This window comes from Oncorhynchus keta, chromosome 12 (genome assembly GCF_023373465.1).
Source record: "Oncorhynchus keta strain PuntledgeMale-10-30-2019 chromosome 12, Oket_V2, whole genome shotgun sequence".
In the NCBI taxonomy this organism is placed as follows: domain Eukaryota; kingdom Metazoa; phylum Chordata; class Actinopteri; order Salmoniformes; family Salmonidae; genus Oncorhynchus; species Oncorhynchus keta.
In genome coordinates, this window is record NC_068432.1 from 28,415,165 (window position 1) to 28,442,040 (window position 26,876).

The 26,876-nt window shown below is 41.9% G+C and overlaps 1 protein-coding gene across 6 annotated transcripts; it reads right to left on the minus strand.

Annotated features, from left to right (window-relative positions):
- Window positions 1–2,608: 2,608 nt before the first annotated feature.
- Window positions 2,609–22,836, minus strand: LOC118391228 (solute carrier family 12 member 9-like). Of its 6 annotated transcripts, XM_035782401.2 has the most exons (15): window positions 22,459–22,836; window positions 21,707–21,966; window positions 21,369–21,503; window positions 10,405–10,542; window positions 10,071–10,210; window positions 9,911–9,989; window positions 9,648–9,755; window positions 8,895–9,006; window positions 8,602–8,759; window positions 8,423–8,505; window positions 8,197–8,321; window positions 7,798–7,990; window positions 7,341–7,515; window positions 4,662–4,808; window positions 2,609–4,299 (listed from the first exon to the last, which is right to left on the minus strand). In XM_035782401.2, the coding sequence occupies exons 2-15, from the start codon at window positions 21,906–21,908 to the stop codon at window positions 3,443–3,445; spliced, it is 2,652 nt and encodes an 883-aa protein (XP_035638294.1). In that variant the 5' UTR covers window positions 21,909–21,966; window positions 22,459–22,836; the 3' UTR covers window positions 2,609–3,442. The 6 variants fall into 6 exon arrangements, with proteins under 6 accessions (XP_035638294.1, XP_035638292.1, XP_035638295.1 ...); XM_035782399.2 differs by having other exon boundaries at window positions 9,911–10,210; window positions 22,513–22,836; XM_035782402.2 differs by having other exon boundaries at window positions 7,798–7,849; window positions 9,911–10,210.
- Window positions 22,837–26,876: the final 4,040 nt, after the last annotated feature.

Genomic DNA, 26,876 nt, shown 5'->3' on the forward strand with positions numbered 1-26,876 from the left:
ATAAAAAAAAAAAGTATTCAAAATAAAAAAAAACATGAATACCTAGTGCATCCTGAATACCAGGTGCATCCTGTTTCCATTGATCATCCTTGAGATGTTTCTACAACTTGATTGGAGTCCACCTGTGGTAAATTCAACTGATTGGACATGATTTGGAAAGGCACACACCTGTCTATATAAGCTCCCACAGTTGACAGTACAAGTCAGAGCAAAAAACAAGCCATGAGGTCGAAGGTATTGTCCATAGAGCTCCAAGACAGGATTGTGTCAAGGCATAGATCTGGGGAAGGGTACACAAACATTTATGTAGCATTCAAGGTTCCCAAGAACACAGTTGCCTCCATCATTCTTAAATGGAAAAAGTTTGGAACCACCAAGACTCTTCCTAGAGCTGGCCGCCCGGCAAAACTGAGCAATCGGGGGAGAAGGGGCTTGCTCAGGGAGGTGACCAAGAACTCGATGGTCACTCTGACAAAGCTCCAGAGTTCCTCTGTGGCGACGGGAGAACCATCCAGAAGGACAACCATCTCTGCAGAACTCCACCAATCAGGACTTCATGGTAGTGGCCAAACAGAAGCCACTTCTCAGTAAAAGGCACATGACAGCCTGCTTGGAGTTCACCATTAGGCACCTGAAGGACTCTCAGACCATGAGAAACAAGATTCTCTGGTCTGATGAAACCAAGATTGAACTCTTTGCCTGAATGCCAAGCATCACGTCTGGAGGAAACCTGACACCGTCCCTATGGTGAAGCATGGTGGAGGCAGCATCAAACTGTGGGGATGTTTTTCAGCGGGAGGGACTGGGAGACTAGTCAGGATTGAGGGAAAGATGAACAGAGCAAAAATAACTGTGCAGCGACACTCCCCACCAATTTGACAGAGCTTGAGAGGATCTGCAGAGAAGAATAGGAGAAACTCTCCCAAATACAGGTGTGCCAAGCTTGTAGCATTATTCCCAAGAAGACTGGAGGCTGAAATTGCTGCCAACGGTGTTTCAACAAATTACTGAGTAAAGGGTCTGAATACTTATGTAAATTTTATGCAACCTCCTTTGCACTCATTAGTCCTCTTTTCTGGCAGAAGCTTCTCTCCGCTTCACACAGTAGGAAGATTGGCTGTGCCTATCAGGGAAGAATATCGACAGAGCAATGTGCTGTGGGATGGCAAAGATATTTACAATCACACAATAGCCTAAATGCATATACTGTACATTCTGCTGGCTCCGTTTTGGCTTAAGTAACAAACAGTATACAGTAGTTTGATTGGACTATGAGTTGATAAGAGTTCCTACCGGAAGAGTGCAAGTGAGACAGCCACTGGTGTTTCTGGAGAGACCCACTGTCCTTCCATATCATGTGCAATCAATTGACTTTACCACAGGTGTAAAAACATCTCAAGGATGATCAATGGAAACAGGATGCACCTGAGCTCAATTTCAAGTCTCATAGCAAAGCGTCTGAATACTTATGTAAATAAGGTATGTTTTATTTTTATAAATTAACACATCTGTTTTTGCTTTTATGGGGTATTGTGTGTGTAGGTTGAGGCACTTTCTTTATCCATTTTAGAATAAGGCTTTCAAGTAACAAAATGTGGAAAAAGGGGTCTAACTACTCTCAGAATGCCCTGTATGTGGTGCTACAGGTCACATTGGAAATTGAGATGAGATATGTTTTACATCATGTTCTGTATTTGCATTGACTGCCATTGAAATATATTGGTAATAGGAAGACTGTAAAGTTGATATATTGACGTAGCCTAAACAAGCTGACCCCAAATCTATCATGTCTTGTCCTGACCTATATAGCCTGAGTGAAGCAGAGTATGATCTGTGGGTAATCACTTCCAAAGCTTGTATTCTGCCTGGATACAGATGCAACTCTCAAACAGCTCAAATAAACTTCTATACTACACATTCTAGCTATATACTGGAGTAATATCCCGATAGGGATATAGACTACAACCAAACTGGACTGTTGCAAATGTGCATGTTCTGTGGTTGATTTGGTCTTTTAATATAGTACCACTTCTGATATCAACCGTCACAAGTCATTTTTGTGATCTTTAAATGTTTTAATAAAAAATACATGACTATTGTATATTACGAACCCATTCACAAATGACTGTCATATTTGTTACGGTTTCCTCTACACATATGTTACTCAGTATGTTATACGTTGTCTATTCTTATTCTTGAATAATGTATGTCCTGCAGAACTAGCTTGTGGCCTATCTGGCACTCAATGAGATATCCACAGACGCTGGAGAACAGTCTGTGTCACACAACGAGAGAACAGTACATGGATTCTGAGCAGTCAGAAACAATAGTAACTTAAGTTCTCTTTATAGTCCTATTTCTGCTTAAAGCATAAAAGTCCCATAAGTCTAGTTAAATGTAGAAGCTTTCACATAGCGCCTAATACATGCTTCAATTAGTATTTAAAAATAGCTTGCATGAATACAAAACGCCTTGCAGTAACTCCGTAACATTCTGTTTCCTACGTCTGTACATAAGAAAAGCACAGCAGAAGAATTCAAATACTTTCCCCAAGTAATAAATGAATGGAATGCACCTTAGCATTTGGCAAAAAAATTGACAAAATAAATTAGCAATTGATATTTAATTTGCCTGTTAGTGCCTTGGTGGTTGTGTAACATTACATAATATTGTCAAGCATTAGGGACTCATCTAGTTAGGAGCGGGGTCAGGAACTTTGAACTCATGTTCCATCATGGACCAGATAACAGTCCAGAAAAGTAGCATTTCAAGCATGACCAATTAATGAATGACCTAAAATCCTAAGAGCTCATGTGGTCCAGACAGTCGTGAGCTCTCCCAAACTGGGTCACAATCTGAAGAGGAATATGCTGGGAAAAGGGGTCAATGGAAAGAGAATGTGTTCAACATCAAATAAAAGAACACAAAATTCTAGTTGTTTTCATAGCGAGTAAACATATGTAGCCTTTCCTCCATTTCAGAATCCAGAGTTGGAACTCAACTCTTGTTCTACTCCATTAAATTACAGTATGAACAAATAAATATACACAGTGTACAAACCATGTCAGACTAACCAGGTGAATCCAGGTGAAAGCTATGATCCATTATTGAGGTCACTTGTTAAATCCATTTAAATCCATGTAGATGAAAGGGAGGAGACAGCTTAAAGAAGGATTTTTTTACTGTGACTGACTAGGTGCCGAATGTGTTCATTAATGAAATTAGTAGATGTGTAAATGAGTTACATTACAAGATGTGAAACTATGTGCCTACAGCTATACTAATAGGTCCTGTTGTGTAGCATGCCTATGTGTTTATTGTCTAACTAACACATACATCATGTACCTCATATGTTAAGCATTCAACAGACTGCCCTTTCTATTATGTTCAGGATTGAGTTAGCTACATGACATATTGATCCCATAAACACACAGTGACACACTCAAAGCTCAGTGCACGTGACTGGGGTGAGACCATGAATCAAGAGGGTTGGGCCTAAACCGTGAGTCACAGCTTCCAACTGACTAAGGTATTGTTGTGATTGGCCAGAGTGAGTAGGGGGGCGTGGTAAATACAGGAAGCGGACAGCAGCCTGAGCACTGTGCTCCATCAGCAGGCAGTTGACTGCAGACAAGAAGTCCTCTGAGAGGGCTGGGGCCGGCCTCGTCAGGCCCAGCTCCCCCAGCTCTGTGTCCTGTGTCTGTTTCTGTCCGTACAGCTGCACCACAGAGTCCCAAGGCACTATCTTGATGGAGGCCCTGATCCTCAGTTTCCTCAACAGCTCCCGGAAGGTCTCCTCTTTAACCACCCAGCCCTGGTCGCTTGACTCTGCCTCCACACACAGAAATATTCTCATTCTGGCATGGCGCCATCTGCTGGCCATGTTGAGGACACACGCCATCTGCAGCAGGAAAAGGCTGCACACGTCAACAGAGGCTGCTGAGGTGCTGCCCGGACGCAGCAGGTTGAGGGGCCACACGTCGATGATCCTTTCAGCCCCGTCCATCTTGGTCCCCATGCTCTCCCCCTGCAGCTGGAAGAAGTAGCGGCCCAGACACACGTTCTTACTCATCTTGATAGCATCAGAGATGATTCCCACATACTCCTCTGGCGTGAGCCAGCGTGGGCTCTCCACATGGCGGACTGGAGGGAAGTGGGCTTGCAGAGAGGGCAGATCTACACCAAAATCATCCCCTCCGGCCTCTTCTGACTCATAGAAGGCAGGGTCTTGGAGGAAGTAGTCCTCAGGGGTGCAACTGTCGTAGAACCCCAAGACCAGAGTGTTGGGCTTCATGCCGCCTTGAAGAAGTAGAGTGGAGGAGGATAATCAAATGGATTAAAGAGTACATTGGAGTACATTAAAGAGTACATTGGAGTACATTAAAGAGTACATTGGAGTACATTAAAGAGTACATTGGAGTACATTAAAGAGTACATTGGAGTACATTAAAGAGTACATTGGAGTACATTAAAGAGTACATTGGAGTACATTAAAGAGTACATTGCTTGACGGGTTAAACTGTTTTATGTTCCATTTTCCAAAGTAGTAATATTATTTTTAATACAGTATGTCATTGCTCTTTACGACACAGTTGTGTGTGAAGAGGAGGAAGACAACAAACAATGATCCAGAATGGTAAATAGGAGGTTGTGTGACTCACCCAGGCCAGTGATGCGCAGCAGATGCTGTGTGCCCTGCCTCACAGAGGAGGACAGAGTCAGGTCCACAAAGGCCTTCACCCCCAGCTTATCCACCAGACTCAACCAGAAGTTATACTGCTGCTGGACAGGGTCAGAGGGCAGGGTGTCTGAAACAGAAGAGAGGCTGGAATGCCTGGATTCCCAAACGAGAGCAGAGCCAAACTAGTTTCCCTTACATTTTCTATGGGGTCTGAAATGATTGACACACTTGATAAAGATGAGCAAAAATGACTGAATAAAACAAATAATTCATATTCCTACAGAGTATACAAAACACCTATTTCCATGACATAGACTGACCAGGTAAATCCAGGTGAAAACTATGATCCCTTATTGATGTCACTATTGGAGACAGATTTTAAGATATTACAAGGGTCATTTATACAGCTGAAACTTGTTTTAAATGCAAACAAAACACATTTGATGATTTTTAATAGGTGAAGAAAGTTGGTTGAAAATACACTTGCACTTACAAGCTTAGGTGGTTTTCGAATTAATCAGGTCTCTGCATATAAATACTTAGGGATATGGTTGGATGATAAACTGTCTTTTAAAATACATATTGATGAACTTTGTAAACGGCTAAAAATCAAGCTAGGCTTCCTCTATAGAAACAGGACATGTTTGTCCTCTATAAATAGAAGACAAATTGTGCAAGCTACTTTTATGTCTGTTATAGATTATGGGGATATTATTTACATGCATGCTACGGCATCAACACTTAAATTGCTGGATGCTCCTTATCATTGCGCACTTAGGTTTATTACGGGTGCTAGCTACAGTACTAACCACTGTGTTCTATATAAAAATGTGGGTTGGACTTCGCTGTCCGTGAGATGAGAACAACATGCTCTCGTGTTTGTCTATAAAGCACTTCTGAATACGTTACCTTATTTATCATCACTCATCAATATTAGAATTAGAATTCCTAAAACCAGGTCTCAAGTATGGACTATACTTGAGGCCCATGGGATTTCCACAGAGTTGGGTATGGCTGCCTTTTCCTGTTACGCTCCTTGCCCATGGAATAGCCTGCAGACTAAAGTTAAACTTGAGACTCTTGTCCTCCTTGCCCATTTCAAATATTTATTGGAGGATTTTTATTTTTGTATTGCTTGTAACTGTTTCAGGTAATACAAGTTCTTATGCTGTTAGGGGAATAACCTATGTAAATGTAATAATCTGTTTGTCTTGTTTAGTTTCTTATTCATTGTACCTAAACTGTATGTGTAAACATGTATACACGGGGCCCAGCTGTAAAAGAGACCTTGGTCTCAGTCTGTGTTCCTCATTGAACTAAAGGTATAATAACTTGTTAAATCCCATTCAAATCATTGTAGATGAAGGGGAGATAGGTTAAATAAGGATTTTTAAACCTCAAGACAATTGAGACATGGATTGTGTATGTGTGCCATTCAGAGGGTGAATGGGCATGATAAAAGATTTAAGTGCCTTTGAACAGGGTATGATTTTAGGTGCCAGGCGCACCGGTTTGTGTCAAGGACTGAAATGCTGCTGGATTTTGGATGCTCAACTGTGTGTATGAAGAATGGTCCACCACCCAAAGGACACCAGCAAATTTGTGGGAAGCATTGGAGTCAAAATGGGGCAGCATCCCTGTGGAACATTTGACACCTTGTAGAATCCATGCCCTGATGAATTGAGGCTGTTCTGAGGGCAAAAGGAGTTCCTAATATTTGGTATACTCAGTTTACATTTTATGCTCCCCAGAAAATTGGTAAATTATAGCATTTTAAACTAATGCAATTGCTCAGATGGTAGGGGTCAAAATGATTGACACCACTTTTTTCAATGCCTGACCTTGTGACCTTTTCAATGAGCCTTTTCTCAAAATGTTTTATGAGTTGGAGAACACTTTAGAAGGGATCTTAGACCATTCCTCCATACAGCATCCTTCCAGATCATTGTTATCCTTCGTCTGTGCTTATGGACTCCCCTCTTCAATTCAAACCACAGGTTTCCAATGGGTTTCAAGTCTGGCGACTGAAAAGACCATGGCAAAATGTTGATTTTGTGGTCAATTAACAATTTCTTTGTAGGTACTGTTGTGTGCTCTGGGTTACTGTCGTGCTGGAAGATCCGCAAGCGGTCAAGGTTCAGCCTCTGTCCTGGTACTGGGTAAAGTTTATGATGCCATTGACCTTAACAAGGGCCCCACAACCACATTTTAAAGTAGATATGGGTTTATTTTCTGCTTATGCATTCTTATTATGAAGCCAAACCCACCACTAGTGTGTATGGCCTAAAAGCTAGATTTTTATGTCATCTGACCGTTTCCAATCCAAGTGCCAATGTCATTTATCAAACTCCAGGTGTTTACATTTGTTGGATAATGTAAAAATAGAGCAGCTCTTAGCATTTGTATAGAACATTTTTTTGGAGCATACAATATAGCTCAGTATTTGAACTATTTATTTTATACAGTATGTGTGGCACATCTTTTAGCAAGGGTGTCAATCATTTTGGACACCCGAAATATCACACTCCGATTACTCCTTTTGTAATCAAATAGTGGAAGCTTTAGGTTTCATGCAGTCATAAAAATTACAAGCATTTATTGTAAGAACCATATGATACCACTGGTACCAGAACCCCAGTCACCGTCCCTATAATGTTACCCAGATCTCCCAGCTTCACGTGTCCCAGCACAAACAGGCCGCCCTTCTTCAGCTGATTGACAAAGTTGATGAGTTGGCAGGAGGAGCGAGGGTTGGCCACCATCAACAACACCTGGGGCCTCCAGAACTTCACATGGTCCTTCCTCACGTCCAGCATCAGCAGATACTTACGCACCTACAGGAGAGGGGGAATGGGGGAAAGTAGATTCAAAGCACCAAGAATGACAGCGGTGACACACCACAGGGTCCTGTTTAGTGGGGAACACCATAGCAAAATATTTTGCATCAGAAAACCTACATCTGTTTTCTAAACTGAACACCTTCAGATAGTTCTTCACCGTTTCAAAATGTTTCCTCCCTGCTGAACATGACCCAGGAACTGGCCCATGAGCGCATGTTTGCTTTGGTACAAGTATATGCGTGTGGTGTGTGTGCGCACGTCTCCATGTGTGGGTACCTGATGGAAGATGAGAGCCTGGCTGATGTATCCCCAGCTGCTGGTGGGTGATCTGTAGTGCAGGAAGAGCAACAGCAGCAAGAGGAGGATGATGCTGGCTGAAGAGTAGACAGGATTAATGACAAACATCATCACCAGACAGCTCAGAATGCCCAGCAGACATGTGTGCCAGGAGAACACCTGGAAGGTGGGCCTGGGGAGATAGAATGGCAAGGGAAACCGGGGAAAGGTGAAAGACAGGTAAAAACTAGACTGGACAATGATGGTCAAAAGAATTCCAGATAAACACTACTTCACTAAGGACAACGACATCCAAATACAAAAAGAGGAACATCAGCGCAAGGTCATTGTCTTTTTTTTTTTATCGGATTGTACAGCATGATACTAGGATCTGATTACCTGAAGTTGGGGGCCGATGCCCATTCCAGAGCCAGACAGGCCAAGTCGACAGCAGCATAGGCCAGCAGGTAGAACACTGTCACAAGGCCAGCTATTGCATTAAGTTGGCCTGCAAACACCACACACTGCAACACAGTCACACCAAAGACACTGTCTCAGAGCCTGTTTAAAATGCCAAAAGTAGCACTCCACAGCTCAATACAATACACCCATGTCCTCTCATCACCTGTGCCAACCCCCAGGTGTACAGCACTGCCACCCATGGGTTACCAGAGCTGGAAGTGATAGCAGCAGGAGCCAATGGAAAACCTATGGGTAACATCAACATTACATCACCATTATGCTCCTTATTCTACGTCCTTTACCCTGTTACTCTTTGCGAAACAATTTCAACAACATCCTTACCAAACAGCTGGTCCAGTGCAAGGGCATGGAGGATCCGGGACGCCCCAATCAGAGAGCACATGGCTGCTGATAGGGCGGAACAGTAGATCCCAATGGTTACAAATGGCGGCCAGATGTTTATACGCTGGAAGAACCCGTAATCCTGAACCAACAGGGTCCTAAACAAAATACGTTAATTAGTTAACTATTTTAAAGTATATAGTAGCTACAGTATGATGAATAGTCGGGCAGTCAATTATGAGCAAATTAGGGATGACAGTGTTCCCACCACTCCCAGCTTCATCCATTCAGACCTTTCACATGTGGAGCTGGCCAGGATGAAGAGCAGGATATAGACTATGCAGGTGTAGAGGACTGCAATAATGGTGCCTTTGGGAATGGCAGCACTGGGGTTCTTCAGCTCTCCTACAGAGAACAGATTAAGGGAAAGATAGTTGAAAATGTCAAGTTTGAGTCTGTATGTGAAGCTTAATAAGATGTTAACTAACGGAGCTAAAATATTCCATTACCTTTAGTCAGAATGCATATGGCACAGGTAAAGTAACAGCTACACTGAGTATACAAAACTTTAAGAACTGCTCTTTCCATGACAGACTGACCAGGTTAATCCAGGTGAAAGCTATGATCCATTATTGAAGTCACTTGTTAAATCCACTTAAATCAGTGTAGATGAAGGGAAGGGGACAGCTTAAAGATTGACTTTCAAGGTTGTGTATGTGTGCCATTCAGAGGGTGAATGGGAAAGACAAAAGATTTAAGCGCCTTTGAACAGGGTATGATAGTAGGTGCCAGGTGCACCAGTTTGTGTCAAGAACTGCAACACTGCTGGGTTTCACCCTCAACAGTTTCCCGTCTGTATCAAGAATGGTCCACCACCCAAAGGACATCCTGCCAACTTGACAACTTGTGGGAAGCATTGGAATCAACATAGGCCAGCATCCCTGTCGAATGCTTTAGACACCTTGTAGAGTCTATGCCCTAACGAATTGAGGGTGTTCTGATGGCAAAAGGGGGAAAGGGGGGTATATGATGCGTGTGGAGAGTACCTGACATGTTGGCTCCGGCCATGATTCCGGTACAGCTGGTGAACATGACAGCGAACACGGAAGCGAATGACATTACTTTACCGGTGCTATAGTCCACAGTGTAGCTCGCTGAAGAGGAAAAAGAGGAAGAACACTGTTGCTATAACAGCTCTCTTTCAAACCATAAAACTAACAACTCTATACATGTACAGTTTCACCTCCCCATCAAGGCTTACTATGCCTATAATGCATCTGAAATATGACCCCAGCCAGACAGTACTCACAGCCCAGGTTGTCCCTCAGTGTTGTGCCGTTGAAGCCTGTGTAGCTGGCATTGTAGGTGAGGGTATGGTTGCCAGGGCCCTGGTGGGAGATGAGGAAGTTTAGGGGCGTGGTCAGCGCCAGGGGGCTGATGTAGATGGACAGCAAGGAGATGGTCACCACCAGCAGGATGAGAAAGGAGGTGCGGGCGAAGATGTGGGCGCCCACTAGGCACACCAACAGAACCAGCAGGAGAACTATGGAAGAGTACAGCACTGTGTACCAGTATCCCTGGGGAAGCACCCGCAATGCAGAGGAGGACGCTAGAGTGGGAGGTGGACAAAGAGGACAAGATAAAACACTGGGTGGAATGACTCATTTGAATGCATGTGGCACCAATATTCTAAGAAATATTATATAGAATTTGTTTTCAGCAGAAGTACAAAATCTTGACATGCATGCTTGGAATTTTAAGTATTAGGGCTTAAATTAGTAATTATAGAATGTCAAGACTAACCTGGATCCTGACCAAATATGTCAAGTATGGCCTCTACCAGACCAAGCACATACACTCCACACGCGCACACCTTGGCAAGGAAGAACATGAGGCCAATGCTTCCTCCAAACTCTGGGCCCAACGATCGACTGATCATGACTGGCAGACATTAGGTCAAGGGGTTAAATATTACTGATCTGGTGTGCTTCATTAATAAAGGTTAGCAAAGTCACTCTGCTCAGCTGGTTAAATCACATGATGCACACCAGCTGTTGTCATCAGTGTATTCAGATTCTGTAATCCAAAACACTTATCTTCTATCTTTTTGACTACAAAACATAAACACCCGCTGGCACTATGATGATCTTAGGATGGTTCTGGCCATGATGAATATGGGGCTGAAAATTTATTAAATTTCCCGTTAGAGATATAAGGGCTAGAATTGTCTATTAAATAATGTGGCATCAAGTTTGACTAGTAAGGACTTTTAAAACTTCACTCATACTTCAGACCAATACACATTTGCAAAATACAATACCTTCAGAAAGTATTCACACCTCGTTACTTTTTCGACATTGTTGTGTTACAGCCTGAATTTAAAATGGATTATATTGAGATTTTTGTCGTCACTGGATACACACAATACCCCATAATGTCAAAGTGAAATTGTTTTTAGAAATGTTTACAAATGACTAAAAACTGAAAAGCTGAAATGTCTTGAGTCAATAAGTATTCAACCCCTTTGTTAGAGCAGTTCAGGAGTAAAAATTAGCTTAACAAAATAAGTTGCATAGACTGTGTGCAATAAGTGTTTAACGTAATTCTTTTTATGACTGCCTCATCTCTGTACCACACACATACAGATAATTGTAAGGTCCCTCTGTCGAGTAGTGAATTTCAAACAGATTCAACCACAAAGACCAGAGGGCTGCCGTGCTTCTAGCGCTTATAAAAAATCTAAATACTTTTGTGTGTTATTTCTTACATTATTAGCCCAGATATATTTTGGTGTTATTGCATACAGCCGGGAAGAACTATTGGATATCAGAGCAGCGGTAACTCACCAGCACTACCAGAATTACGACCACGAATACGACATTCCCGAATCGGATACTCTGTTCGTAGCCCCCAGGGCAATTGAACTGATTCCAGAGGCCGATCCAAAACACCGCTGGAGGAGGATAGGTACTCGGAGTGGTCTTCTAGTCCGACTAAGGAGGCGCACACACCACCCACCGCTTCCGAGTATATTACCCGCTAATGTTCAGTCTGGATAATAAAGAGCTCAGGGAGAGGATTTCTTTCCAGAGAGACATAAGGGATTGTAACATACTCTTTTTCACGAAAACATGACTCTCTCGGGATATACTAATTCATCGCGCAGACAGGAATAAATATCTCTCCAGGAAGAAGAAGGGCGGGGGTATATGTTTCAAGAAGAACTACTCATGGTGTGATTGTGATAATGTAACGGATGTGAAACGGCTTAACATACTGACATTCAGCAAATCTGATCACGACTCCATTTTGATCCTCACTTACTATAGGTAGAAACTCAAAACAGGAAGTACCCATGCTAAGGACTATTCAACGCTGGTCTGACCAATCGGAATCCACGCTTCAAGATTGTTTTGATCACGCAGACTGGGATATGTTCCAGGTAGTCTCCGAGAACAATATTGACGAATGCACTGACGGTGACTGAGTTTATTAGGGAGTGTTTGCGAGATGTTGTACCCACTGTGACTAAAAAAACATACCCCAACCAGAAACCATGGAAAGTTTGCAGCATTCACACAAAACTGAAAGCTCGAACCATCATATTTAACCATGGCAAGGTGACGGGGAATATGGCTGAATACAAACAGTGTAGTTATTCCCTCTGTAAGGCAATCAAACATGGAAAAACGTCAGTATAGAGACAAAGTGGAGTCGCAATTTCAATGGCTCAAACCTGAAACATATGTGGCAGGGTCTACAGAAAATCACGGACTACAAAGGGACACCGAACTCTTGCTTCCGGACAAGTTAACACCGTCGCCCACTTTGAGGATAACAGTGCCACCGACGAGGCCCGCTAACAAGGACTGTGGGCTCTCCTTCTCCGACGTGAGTAAGACATTTAAGCGCGTTAACCCTCGCAAGGCTGCCGGCCCAGATGACATCCCTAGCCGTGTCCTCAGAGCATGCGCAGACCAACTGGCTGGAGTGTTTACAAACATATTCAATCTCTCCATTTCCCAGTCTACTGTCCCCACTGGCTTCAAGATGTCCACCATTGTTCCTGTACCCAAGAAAGAAAAGGTAACTGAACTAAATGACTATCGCCCCGTAGCACTCACTTCTGCCATCATGAAGTGATTTGAGAGACTAGTCAAGGATCATATCACCTTACCTGCTACCCTAGACCCACTTCAATTTGCTTACCACCCCAATAGATCCACAGACGATGCAATCGCAATCACACTGCACACTTCCCTATCCCATCTGGACAAAAGGAATACCTATGTAAGAATGCTGTTCATTGACTATAGCTCAGCATTCAACACCATAGTACCCTCCAAGCTCATTAAGCTTGAGGCCATGAGTCTGAACCCCGCCTGTGCAACTGGGTCCTGGACATCCTGACAGGCCGCTCCCAGGTGGTGAAGGTTGGAGAAAACAAGGATGCGTGCTTAGCCCCCTCCAGTACTCCCTGTTCACCCATGACTGTGTGGCCACGCACGCCTCCAACTCAATCAAGTTTGCAGACGACAACAGTAGTAGGCTTGATTACCAACAATGACGAGACAGCCTACAGGGAGGAGGTTTAGTGCCAGGAAAATAACCTATCACCCAACGTCAACAAAACAAATTATAGGTTATTTTGGACTTCAGGAAACAGCAGAGGAAGCACCCCCCCTATCCACATTGACGGGACAGCAGTGGAGAAGGTGGAAGGATTCCTTGGCGTACACATCACTGACAAACTGAAATGGTCCACCCACACAGACAATGTGGTGAAAAAGGCGCAACAGCTTGGCACCTAAAACCCTCAGACTTTTACAGATGCACTATTGCGAGCATCCTGTTGGGCTGTATCACCGCCTGCTACAGCAGCTGCACCGCCCGCAACCGCAGGGCTCTCCAGAGGGTGGTGCTGTCTGCCCAATACATCACCGGGAGCAAACTACCTGCCCTCCAGGACACCTACAGGAAGGACAACAACCACCCAAGCCACTGCCTGTTCACACCGCTATAATCCAGAAGGAAAGGTCCGTACAGGTGCATCAAAGCTGGGACCGAGAGACTGAAAAACAGCTTCTAGCTCAAGGCCATCAGACTGTTGCATAGCCACCACTAGCACATTCGAGGCTGCTGCCCTATATACATAGACTTGGAATCACTGGCCACTTTAATAATGGAACACTCGTCATTTTAACTTCAGTAGGGTAGGGGGCAGCATTCGGAATGTTGGATGAAAAGCGTGCCCAAATTAAACTGCCTGCTACTCAGGCCCAGAAAAATAGGATATGTATATAATTAGTAGATTTGGATAGAAAACACTCTAAAGTTAGCAAAACTGTTAAAATAATGTCTGTGTGTATAACACAACTGATATGGCAGGCGAAAACCCAAGGAAAATCCAACCAGGGAGTACTATTATTTTGAAAGGCTGTTTTTCCATTGAAAGCCTATTCATACAAAGAGTTCACGAGCTCTATGGCTTCTTCTACATCTGGCCAGTCTTTAGGCATTGTTTCAGGCTTTTACTCTGAAAAATTAGGGAGATACAGCACTTTCAATAAGTGGCCAGTGGAAATTTCCAGATATCAACCATGCGCCTAATCGGGAACGCACCTTTCTTGTTTCTCTTTTTCTATTGATGAAGCTTTTGTCCGGTTGAAATATTATCGATTATTTATGAGAAAAACAACCGGAGAATTGAGTTTAAACATTGTTTGGCATGCTTCTACTAACTTTTATTGTACTTTTTAAAAATGTTTTATCTGGACTTAGTGCACGTGCCTTGAGCATTCAGATTACTGGACAAAACACGCGAACAAAAAGGAAGTTTTTAAGTCATAAAGAGGGACATTATCAAACATTTATTGTCTAACATGGAGACCTGGGAATGCCACCAGATGAAGATCATCAAAGGTAAGTGATTAATTTTAATACTATTGCTGACTTGTGAGTCCTCTCATTGGCTGGAAAATGGCTCTATGGGTTTCTATGGCTAGGTGCTGAACTAACATAATCGCAAAGTGTACTTTTGCAGTAAAGTCTTTTTGAAATCTGACACAGAGGTTGCATTTACAAGAAGTGCATCTTTAAGAAGGTGTATAATACTTGTATATGTTTGAGGAATTTTAATTGTGGGATTTCTGTTGTTTTGAATTTGGCGCCCTGCAATTTCACTGGCTGTTGTCAAGGTGGGACGCTAGCTTGTACCAGAGAGATTAATCATGTTTACATATTTTGCATTACCCATCTCCAGTGGCGTGTAAATCATAGCATGTAAATCTTGGTGGTGCAAGACAAACATTTTGTGGGATGCATTCCAACAAAGCCACTACACAACACGAAACAATACAGTGCGTTCTCAGCCCCCTCCTGTACTTCCTGTTCACCTACGACTGCGTGGCCATGCACGCCTCCAACTCAATCATCAAGTTTGCAGACGTCACAACAGTGGTAGGCTTGATTACCAACAATGACGAGACAGCCTACAGGGAGGTGAGGGCCCTCGGAGTGTGGTGTCACGAAAATAACATCTTACTCAATGTCAGCAAAACAAAAGAGATGATCGTGGACTTCAGGAAACAGCAAAGGGAACACCTCTCTATCCACAATGACAGGACAGTAGTGGAGAAGGTGGAAATGTAAGTTCCTCTGTGTTCATATCACAGACAAACTGAAATGGTCCACACAGACAGTGTGTTGAAGGCGGCGCAACAGCGCCTCTTCAACCTCAGGAGGCTGAAAAAATGTGGCTTGTCACAAAAAAAACCTCACTAACTTTTACAGGTGCACAATTGAGAGCATCCTGTCGGGCTTTATCACCGCCTGGTATGGCAACTGCCCACAACCTCAAGGCTCTCCAGAGGGTTGTGCTGTCCGCACAACGCATCACCGGGGGCAAACTACCCACCCTCCAGGACACCTACAACACCTGATGTCACAGGAAGGCAAAAAGATCATCAAGGACAATAAACCCCCCGAGCCACTGCCTGTTCCCCCCGCTTCCATCCAGAGAGGTCAGTACAGATGCATCAAACCTGAAAAACAGCTTCTATCGCAAGACCATCAGATTGTTAGACAGCCATCACTAGCACTGCCTACCTACAGACTTGATATAATTGGCCACTAAATAGAATACTAGTCAATTTAATAATGTTTACATATCTAACATTACTTATCTCATATGTATATAATGTACTGTATTATTCACTATCCTTTCTTTACTATCTATTGCATATTAGCCGCTCTGTCACTGCTCATCCATATATTTTATACCTATATATTCTTATCCCATTCATTTACTAGATTGTGTGTATTAGGTTTTGTTGTGGAATTGTTAGATATTACCTGTTAGATACTGCTGCATTGTCGGATCTAGAAGCATAAGCATTTTGCTACACTCGCAATAACATCTGCTAACCATGTGCATATGACCAATAACATTTTTATTTGATTTGATAGACCTGGCTATGAGCGGAGCCTTGTCCGGCAGAAAAACAGTTCATTCAGCCTCATTTATTGCCTTTAAAAAAACCATAGCCGACTTTCTTAATAAACAAACGTGGTTTCTACTGACAATTGAGATGTACAAACTATGTCAGCAGGGGACAACAAGCAGATAAGAGGCAATCCGTAATTTTGATTAAGACAATGAGCGAGTTAGGACGGACGTAGTCAATATAACTATTTGTTCAGCACTTTTGAAATGTACAGCGACAGAATTCAGAACATGGGCCGTTCTTACAGTGTTCTCCCTGTACACCAAGTCAGAACCGTATGATAAATAAAGGTGGAATATAAGCAGACAATGAAAGCTATTACAATATTCGATGATGACATTTCTCACAAACAGGTTATAGGCTACATGTACACCACCAAGTCAGAACAGTAGGTGAAATGAATAGGTGAAAATAGACCAAATTATTAGGTTGAGGCACAAGGGATAAGAACAGTTTACTACACAACATACACTTTGTATTACTTTCTTAACTACAGTATACATATATCCCTGACATATTACATCATTTTTGCAGCAACATACAAGACATTTTTGGACTCAACTTGTTGTGCTGTGCTCACTTGAAAAGGAAGGTGGTGTGGCGGTCCTTCGTGGGCAAATTTTGTCATCAAAGTCTGGCATTCTCTGGATTTATGGTGCTTTCAAGACAACTTGGAACTCTGAGAAAAAAAGTTGAACCATGATGATGTCAATGATCTTCAGGTCGTAGCTCTAGAAAGAAGCCCGGGTTCCGATTTACAATTCCTAGTTGGATGAAAAATCAAAACATATTTTCCCAGTTGTAGCTCGTTTTTCCCCGAGTTCCCAGTTGTCTTGAACTCACTAAAGTCAAACTTTGCAATTCCGAGTTAACAGTTGTTTTGAGCGCATCACAAATCATGCTTCATTGACTGTTTGTATGAAGGTATATTAAAACCTGTTAAAGATAGGGCTGACTACTGCCCCCTTTGGAGGAATTGCGTGCCCATAGTAAACAGAAAAAAATCTGTCCAAAATTGCTAATATATGCATATAATAATTATAATTGAATAGAAAACACTCTAAAACCGTTCAAATTATGTCTGTATGTAAAGCAGAACTCTCAGGGCAGCCATTCTCCCAAACTCTCTCGCCATCATGAAAGTTGGGCCAACTTTGACGTCATCGCCCCCACCCTTCCCAACCAGCTACAGATCTGGAAACAGTTTCTATCTATTCAGCGCGATGTCTGCTTTCAGTGGGGCCTATCATTGTGAGAATCGCACGCTCCCTCCCCTTTTGGCGGGCTGAAACCTTCAGGTCACGAGAAAATACATGCACTTTGATGCGCGCGTCGGGTCCAGAGCGCTCTTTCTTCCAGGGTTGACCAAACGATGTCTGTTTGAGCTAAGGATTGGTTTGCGTGTTCAGAACATGCTAAAGCTAAATTCTGCACTTAGTTTGACCAGTTTCGTCGACATATAATATGTAATTTTGACGTTTTGATGCGCATCCACGAGAATTTTGGCTGCATTTCAGACGGAATTTGTCGTGTTTGATAGCCCAAAGACACAGACTTGAAAACCAAACGCAGTTTTTGGTAAGTATGACTACTTCCATGGCTTATGATCGAAGAACATCAAAGGGAATATTTATGTGGTTATTTTTGTGTTTCTGTGGAGTCCAACATAGAGGAGACATAATGCTAATGTGTGAGCGCCGTCTCATATTATAGCCCAGTGAACGAATTCTGTAACGTTAAAAATAAATGTAACACAGCGGTTGCATTAAGAAGAAGTGTATATTTCTATCTATATGTAGAACATGTATATTTAATCAAAGTTTATGATGTGTATTGCTTGTTATCTGACGTTATCTGCCGGAGCTATCATCATTTCTCCGGACATTTGAGTAGCATTTTTTGAACATTGTGTCATTGTAAACAGAGATTTATGGATATAAATAGCATATTATTGAAAAAAACATAAATGTACTGTGTAACATGTCCTATTACTGTCATCTGATGAAGATTTTCAAAAGGTTAATGAATTATTTTTCTTTGAATCCTGCGTTTGTTGATTGCATATTTTGTTCAACTTGGCTATTCAAATTAGCTGTGTCTTTGGTGGTGGTTTGACATAAATATGTGCTATGTTTTCGCCGTAAAACATTTTAGAAATCTGACTTACTGGCTGGATGAGCTATTGGACTTGTTAATGTGTGGAGGTTAAATATTTCTAAGAATATTTTTGCATTCCATGCGCCACCGTTCCAGCTGAACGTGGGAGGGGTCGTTCCCAAAAGGGAACCCTACCCCGTCATCAGGTTAACTATTATATATTTGTATTTGTTTTACATTGTTGGAAAACTGATGTGTAACACGTATTAATGCCAAAAGAACATGCAACAGGCAAGACCCCAAACATTTATTATTATTTTTTTCACAAAAAATGTGGGCCTATAACAGAGCTCTAAATGACGGGTCGCCACTGCTCATCTCATATGTATATACTGAATTCTATCCAACTATATCTTAGTCTATGCCGCTCTGACGTTGCTCACCCAAATATGTATATATTCTTAAATCCATTCCTTTACTTTAGATGTGTGTACTGTGAAATTGTTAGATATTGCGGTTAGATATTACTGCACTGTTAGAGCTAGAAACACAAGCATTTCGCTACACCTGCAATAACATCTGCTAAACACATGTACGTGATAAATAAAATGTGATTTTAATTTGATTTACAGGCATCCTTCCTAACTCAGTTGCCAGAAAGGAAGGAAACCGCTCATGGATTTCACTGTAAGTCCAAATGGTGACTAAAACAGTTACAGAGTTGAATGGCTGTGACAGGAGAAAACTGAGGATGGATCAACAACATTGTTGTTACGCAACAATACTAACATACTTGACAGAGTGAAAAGAAGGAAGCCTGTACATAAAAATATTCAAAAACATACATCCTGTTTGCAACAAGGCACTAAAGTAATACTGCAAAAGAAATGTGGCAAAGAAATTACGTTTTTGAACTGAATACAAAGTGTTATGTTTGGGCCAAATCCATACACTCTCCATATTTTCAAGCATTGTGGTGGCTGCATCATGTTTTGGGTATGCTTGTAATTGTTAAGGACTGGGGAATTCTTCAGGGGAAAAAAATAACAGAATGGAGCGAAGCGCATACAAAATCCTAGCGGAAAACCCGATTGAGTCTGCTTTCCAGACACTGGGAGATGGATTCACCTTTCAACAGGACAATAACCTAAAACACAAGGCCAAAATCTACATGGGAGTTGCTTACGAAGAAGACAGTGAATGTACCTGAGTGACCAAGTTATAGTTTTGACTTAAATCTGCTTGAAAATCTATGGCAAGACCTGAAAATGGTTGTTCAGCAATGATGGACAATGCATTTGACAGAGCATAAAATAATTTTGACAAGAATAAAATGGGCAAATGTTGCACAATCCAGGTGTATAAAGCTCTTTGAGACGTATCCAGAAAGACTCACAGCTGAAATCGCTGCAAAGGTGCTTCTACAAAGTATTAACTCAGGGGTGTGAATACTTATAGTACCAGTCAAAAGTTTGGACACACCTACTCATTCAAGGGTTTTTCTTTATTTTACTATATTGTAGAACAAAAGTGAAGACATCAAAGCTATGAAATAACACATATGGAATAATGTAGTAACCAAAAAGTGTTCAACAAATCAAAATATTTTAGATTCTTCAAAGTATCCACCCTCTGCCTTGATGATAGCTTTGCACACTCTTGGCATTCTCTCAACCTTTGCTTTTCCAACCGTCTTGAAGGAGTTCCCACATATGCTGAGCACTTGTTGGCTGCTTTTCCTTCACTCTGCGGTCCAACTCATCCTAAACCATCTCAATTGGGTTGAGGTCAGGTGATTGTGGAGGCCAGGTCATCAGATGAAGCACTCCATCTCTCTCCTTCTTGGTCAAATAGCCCTTACACAGCCTGGAAGTGTGTTGGGTCATTGTCCTGTTGAAAAACAAATGATAGTTCCAATAAGACCAAACCAGATGGGATGGCGTATCGCTGCAGAATGCCGTTGTAGCCATGCTGGTTAAGTGTGCCTTGAATTGTAAATAAACCATAGACAGTGTCACCAGCAAAGCACACCCACACCATCACACCTCCTCCTCCATGCTTCACATTGGGAACCACACATGTGGAGATCATCCGTTCACCTACTTCGCATCTCACAAAGACACGGAGGTTGGAGCCACAAATCTCAAATTTGGACTCATCAGACCAAAGGACAGATTTCCATCGGTCTAATGTCCTTTGCTCGTGGTTCTTTGTTGTTTCTTTGCAGCAATTCGACCATGAAGGCCTGATTCACGGAGTCTCCTCTGAACAGTTGATGTTGAGATGCGTCTGTTACTAGAACTCTGAAGCATTTATTTGGGCTGCAATTTCTTAGGCCGGTAACTCAATTGAACTTATCCTCTGCAGCAGAGGTAACTCTGGGTCTTCCTTTCCTGTGGCGGTCCTCATGAGAGCCAGTTTCATCATAGCACTTGATGTATTTTTGCAACTGCACTTGAAGAAACTTTCAAAGTTTTTTGAAATTTTCTGGATTTACTGAACTGTCTTAAAGCAATGTCGTTTCTCTTTGCTTATTTGAGTTGTTCTTACCATAATATGGACTTGGTCTTTTACCAAATAGGGCCATATTCTGTATACCACCCCTACCTTGTCAGAACACAACTGATTGGCTTAAACGCATTAAGATGGAAAGAAATTCCAAATGAACAAGAAACACATGTTAATTGAAACGCATTCCACCACAAACATGAAAATGTTTGAGAGAATGTCAAGAGTGTGCAAATCTGTCATCAATGAAGAATCTCAAATATATTTGATTTGCTTAACACTTTTTTGGTTACTACATGATTCCATGTGTTATTTCATTGTTTTGATGTCTTTAGTATTATTCTACAATGTAGAAAGTAGTAAAAATAAAGAAAACCTGGAATGAGTCGGTGTGTCCAAACTTTTGACTTGTACTGTATGTAAATGACATATTTCTGTAATTAATTTTTAATAAATTTGCAAACATTTATAAAAACATGTTTTCAATTTCTCATTGCGGGGTATTATGTGTTGATGAGTGAGACAAAAAAAATCAATTGAACCTATTTTGAATTCAGGCTGTAACACAGCAAAATGTGGAATAAGTCAAGGGGTATGAATACTGAGGGCACTGTATATGTTTTTTGTGGGGTGTGAAAGAACCAGAGTTAAGGATACAATAGGCCCCGCCTCCCTGCACAGCACCATTGGTGGAAATAGCACAGATGGACAAGATGGTGAGGGAGATAATGATGTAGGCTACAAGCAGCATCACAAGACCCTGCAAGAGCCCCGCATGACCAACCACAAACCCTATGGGGAAACATCATTATACAGTATTAGTATTGTTACAGGAACACAATACAGTAGACTAATACACCTTCTTAAAAAGATCTATCATAGCTTGGACCCAACAGCAGCTTGACCATCAACAAGCATCACTGTATGTTGCATGGTGAATAATTCCACATTCACAGCCTATATTTGTAATTGTCTGTCATCGATGCTGCACTCACCAGTTCTGAGGAAGAGGACTATGCTGAACATGGAGAGGACGGTGGGCACTATCACCCCGAAGAATGTGTTGAGTTTTCGGGGTACAGCATTAGGAGTGCTGGCCTCCCCAGTGCCCTCTGACCCCCCCATGCCACATACTGCTGTGTCTACAGACAGACCACACACCCCATGGGCGAGGAGGGGTGCGTGTTCATTAGACATGGCCTTCGGGAGAAGCCTATTGTATATTTAGATGGTCTAGACGTCCTTTTTTGTAACCCTGTTAAAATGTTGACATTCTTTGTATAAATCAGATCATAAAAATAAGTTGGTAACAAAACTGACAATTTGACAGATTCCTGAAAACACAGTATAGCTTTAGATTTACGAAAAATAGTAGGTTCTGCAAACAAAACAATAACGGGAGGGGGAGGGTTTTACATTGGAAAAACAACATCTTCAGACTACGATCCACCAGGGAAAAAAAGTCAGGCATTCAAAATAAATAGCATACTTCAAAGACGCGCGAGTTAAAACACTTGACTACATCATGCAACATCAACATACATCATTTAACAAGAGTTGAGTTTACGTTTCTTTCATGTATCCAAAAAGGGGAAGTGGAGCTGTGACACAGAACGGTTTTTGGTGAGGTCATTCAACAATTCAAACTCGCAATTCCGTACACTTGGTGTTTGACTGATGATAACATGTTTGTTTACTTTGCAATCATGGCTATTGTAGCTATAGCCAGATGAAAACAGCCACTCACCTATACTCCGTCAGTGGGAATAAGCGCGCGCACTTCCGGTTGTTAAACACTCACCGTCTGCATCTGGCTGCCTACTGTAGCCCACTGCTCCGTTATTTCAGTTTACAGCTGAATGATCTCTGCAAGTTATCGCAAAGTAATATAAAAGCATACACAACTGTGCTTTGTTAGTTGATCTAACTAGATTAGAAAACTACTGGCTATAGTTAGCATAGGCTACAGATAAATTCTCCAATAGCTCATAAAAGGTAGAAATTATAATGCCGCAATCTGACCAGTTTTCATTCAAATCTACATGTGTATTCTCCCTATTACAATGAACATTGACCTACTTGCACACTCATCTAGTTACTTGCTATTTGTTATGTGCTGGTCACGGGACAGTAAAAACTGTTCATGTGACTGCCAAAAAGGGGAGGGTGAAAATCTGTCTAGGTTTCCATCCAATTGGCGACAGATTTTCATGCGAATATTCTAAACTGCGCATAAAAGCAATATGCGCATTTTCCCACCAGAGATGTATTTCTATCAAATTGATAGAACATGTGCGTGATGACGTTGTGCACATACAAATACCATTTGGGGTTAAATGGGGTTTCCGACTACATTTAAGTCATTTAGCACTCTACTGATGGTTTTCTCACAAACGTGCGCTCTAGCTAACAATTGCTGCTAACAAATAGCTAATCTGCACACTTTTGGCTAGAGCGCACGTGTAACCTACATGAGATTAGTATGGTCAAAAGAGCGAGATTTTATGTTTCTTAAACGGCATCAAAACATCGATTATGTCACCAGAATACAATCATCACCTTCACCACCCTGTGAATGTCATCATCATGTATTTAATCTGTAGTGGTGGAAAAAGTACCCAATCTTCATACTTAAAAAAATAAATGCCGACAGTAAAAGTCACCCAATAAAATACTACTCAGTAAAAGTCTAAAAGTATTACAGTATTACATTTTGAACATACTTCTCTAAGTATAAAAGTATAAATAATTTCAAATTCATTATATTAAGCAAAACAGACAGCAACATGTGTTTTTATATTTACGGATAGTCAGGGGCACACCAAAATTCAGACATCATTTACAAACAAAGCATGTGTGTTTAGTGAGACCACCAGTCAATGGCAGTAGGGATGACCAGGGCTGTTCTCTTGGTAAGTGCGTGAATTGGACCATTTTCCTGTCCTGCTAAACATTCAAAATGTAAAGAGTAGGCCTACTTTTGTATGTCAGGGAAAATGTATGGAGTAAAAAGTACATCATTTCGTTTAGGAATCTAGTGAAGTAAAAGTTGTCAAAAACATAAATAGTAAAGTACTGATACCCCCCAAAATTACTTTAGTACTTTAAATAATTGTTACATTCACTATATATACAATATTATGTGGAGGAATAAGCAGCCTGTAAGGTACAAAAAGGAGAAGTGGAGCTGTGACGCAGAATGGTTTTTGGTGAGGTCATTCAACAATTCAAGCTCTCTTGATAGGTTTACCTATCAAATTCTAGATGTACAATTACTTTATTTCCCCAAATGGTTTAATGTGAGTGATGTCAATTCAGGTACATACAAATCCATTGTGCTGATTTGACAATATCCTTTTAAGTGAAATACAGTAAATTAGATTGTATTTTTCACACAGATGTGTGGTGTTGCCCAGTCCTCCACCTACCTGTTGGAGTTAAAGACCAGAGATGAATAGCGCAGGTTGGTAGAGAGGAGAGGATGGGTTAGGGGTGCGTTTGACAGAGTCTTGTCGCATCCCCCCATGTGTCCTGTCAAGAGTGCTGATCCACATTGCACAAATAAGCCAAAGTCGGAGAGACACTGTCTGTCTTCAACACATTGCATTTGTTGCAGAGCAAAGATACAGTGCCTTGCAAAAGTTTTCATCCCACTTGGTGTTTTTCCTATTTTGCTGCATTATAACCTGTAATTTAAATTGATTTTTATTTGGATTTCATGTAATGGACATATACAAAATAGTCCAGATTGGTGAAAAAAATAACTTGTTTAAAAAAAACAACGGAAAAGTGGTGCGTGCATATGTATTCACCCCTTTTGCTATGAAGCCCCTAAATTAGATCTGGTGCAACCAATTACCTTCAGAAGTCACATAATTTGTTAAATTAAGTCCACCTATGTGCAATCTAAATGTCCTGTCACATGATCTCAGTATTTATACACCTGTTCTGAAAGGCCCCAGAGTCTGCAACACCACTAAGCAAGGGGCACCACCAAGCAAGGGGCACCACCAAGCAAGCGGCAACATGAAGACCAAGGAGCTCTCCAAACAGGTCAGGGACAAAGTTGTGGAGAACTACAGATCAGGGTTGGGTTATAAACAAATATCAGAAACTTTAAACATCCCACAGAGCACCATTAAATCCATTATAAAAAAGGGAAAGAATATGGCACCACAACAAAGCTGCAAAGAGAGGGCCACCCACCAAAACTCACGGAACAGGCAAGGAGAGCATTAACCAGAGAGGCAATAAAGAGAACAAAGAGACCAAAGATAACCCTGAAGGAGCTGCAAAGCTCGACAGCAGAGATGGGAGTATCTGTCCATAGGACCACTTTAATTCATACACTCCACAGAGCTGGGCTTTATGGAAGAGTGGCCAGAAAAAATGCCATTGCTTAAAGAAAAAAATAAGCAGACATGTTTGGTGTTCCCCAAAAGGCATGTGAGAGACTCCCCAAAGATATGGAAGAAGGTACTCTGGTCAGATGAGACTAAAATGTAGCTTTTTGGCCATCAAGGAAAACGTTATGTCTGGCGCAAACCCAACACCTCTCATCACCCCGAGAACACCATCCCCACAGTGAAGCGTGGTGGCAGCATCGTGCTGTGGGGATGTGTCTCATCAGTAGGGACTGGGAAACTGGTCAGAATTTAAGGAATGATGGATGGCGCTAAATACAGGGAAATTCTTGAGGGAAACCCGTTTCAGTCTTCCAGAGATTTGAGACTGGGATGGAGGTTCACCTTCAAGCAGGACAATGACCATAAGCATACTACTAAAGCAACACTCGGCTGGTCAAAGCCCATAACTCAATCCAATTGAGAATCTGTGGTATGACTTGAGATTGCTGTACACCAGCAGAAACCACCCAACTGGAAGGAGCTGGAGCAGTTTTGCCTTGAAGAATGAGCAGAAATCCCAGTGTTTAGATGTGCCAAGCTTTTGAGACATACCCCAAGAGACTTGCAGCTGTAATTTCTGCAAAAGGTGGCTCTACAAAGTATTGACTTTTGAGGGGTGAATAGTTATGCATGCTCAAGTTGTTTTTTTGTCTTATTGCTTGTTTGTTTCACAATAAAAAATATGTTTCATCTTCAAAGTGGTAGACATGTTGTGTACATCAAATGATACAAACCCCACAAAAAATAATTTAAATTCCAGGTTCTAAGGCAAAAAAATAGGAAAAATGCCAAGGGGGTGAATACTTTCGCAAGCCACTGTACATTTAAATAAGAGTTGATTAAATGTACTGTAGAGCGTATGTGGGAAACAGTATGGATAAATAAAAGAGTATTACAATCATATACCAAATACACTTCAAATTAGTGGATATTGCTATTTCAGCCACATGACAGGTGTATACAATCGAGCACACAGCAATGCAATCTCCAAAGACAAACAGTGGAATGGCCTTACTGAAGAGTTCAGTGACTTTCAATGTGGCACCATCACAGGATGCCACCTTCCCAAAAGTAATTTCATAAAATATCTGCCCTGCTAGAGCTGTCCCGGTCAATGGCAAGTGCTGCTATGGTGAAGTGGAAATGTCTAGGAGCAACAACGGCCCAGCCGCAAAGTGGCAGGCCACACAAGCTCACAGAACGGGACCGCCAAATGCTGAAACGCGTAAAAATATTTTGTTCTCAGTAGCAACCATCACTACAGTTACAAACTGCCTCTGGAAGCAACGTCAGCACAATAACTGTTAATTGGGCGCTTAATGAAATGGGTTTCCATGGCCGAGCAGCTGCACATAAGCCCAAGGTCAACATGTGCAATGCCAAGCGTCAGCTGCAGCGGTGTAAAGCTCACCGCCATTGGGAAAGGGGGATACCTAGTCAGTTGTACAATTGAATGCTTTCAACTGAAATGTGTCTTCTGCATTTAACCCAACCCCTCTGAATCAGCGGTGCGGAGTGCTACCTTAATCGACATCCACATCTTTGACGCCCGGGGAACAGTGGGTTAACTGTCTTGCTCAGGGTCAGAACAACATATTTTTACCTTGTCAGCTCAGGGATTCGATCCAGCAACCTTTCGGTTACTGGCCCAACGCTCTAACCAATCGTCTCATTGTAGTCTGGAGCAGTGGAAACGCGTTCTTGGGAGTGAAGAATCACGCTTCACCATATGGCAGTCCGACAGACAAATCTGGGTTTG

Coding starts and splice junctions, on each gene's coding strand:
- LOC118391228 (XM_035782399.2), bottom strand. CDS start 21,908: ATGTCTAATGAACACGCACCCCTCCTCGCCCATGGGGTGTGTGGTCTG. Junction 10,211..10,404: donor CATATTTGGTCAGGATCCAG/GTTAGTCTTGAC, acceptor CTCCCACTCTAG/CGTCCTCCTCTGCATTGCGG. Junction 8,760..8,894: donor GCCAGCTCCACATGTGAAAG/GTCTGAATGGAT, acceptor TATTTTGTTTAG/GACCCTGTTGGTTCAGGATT.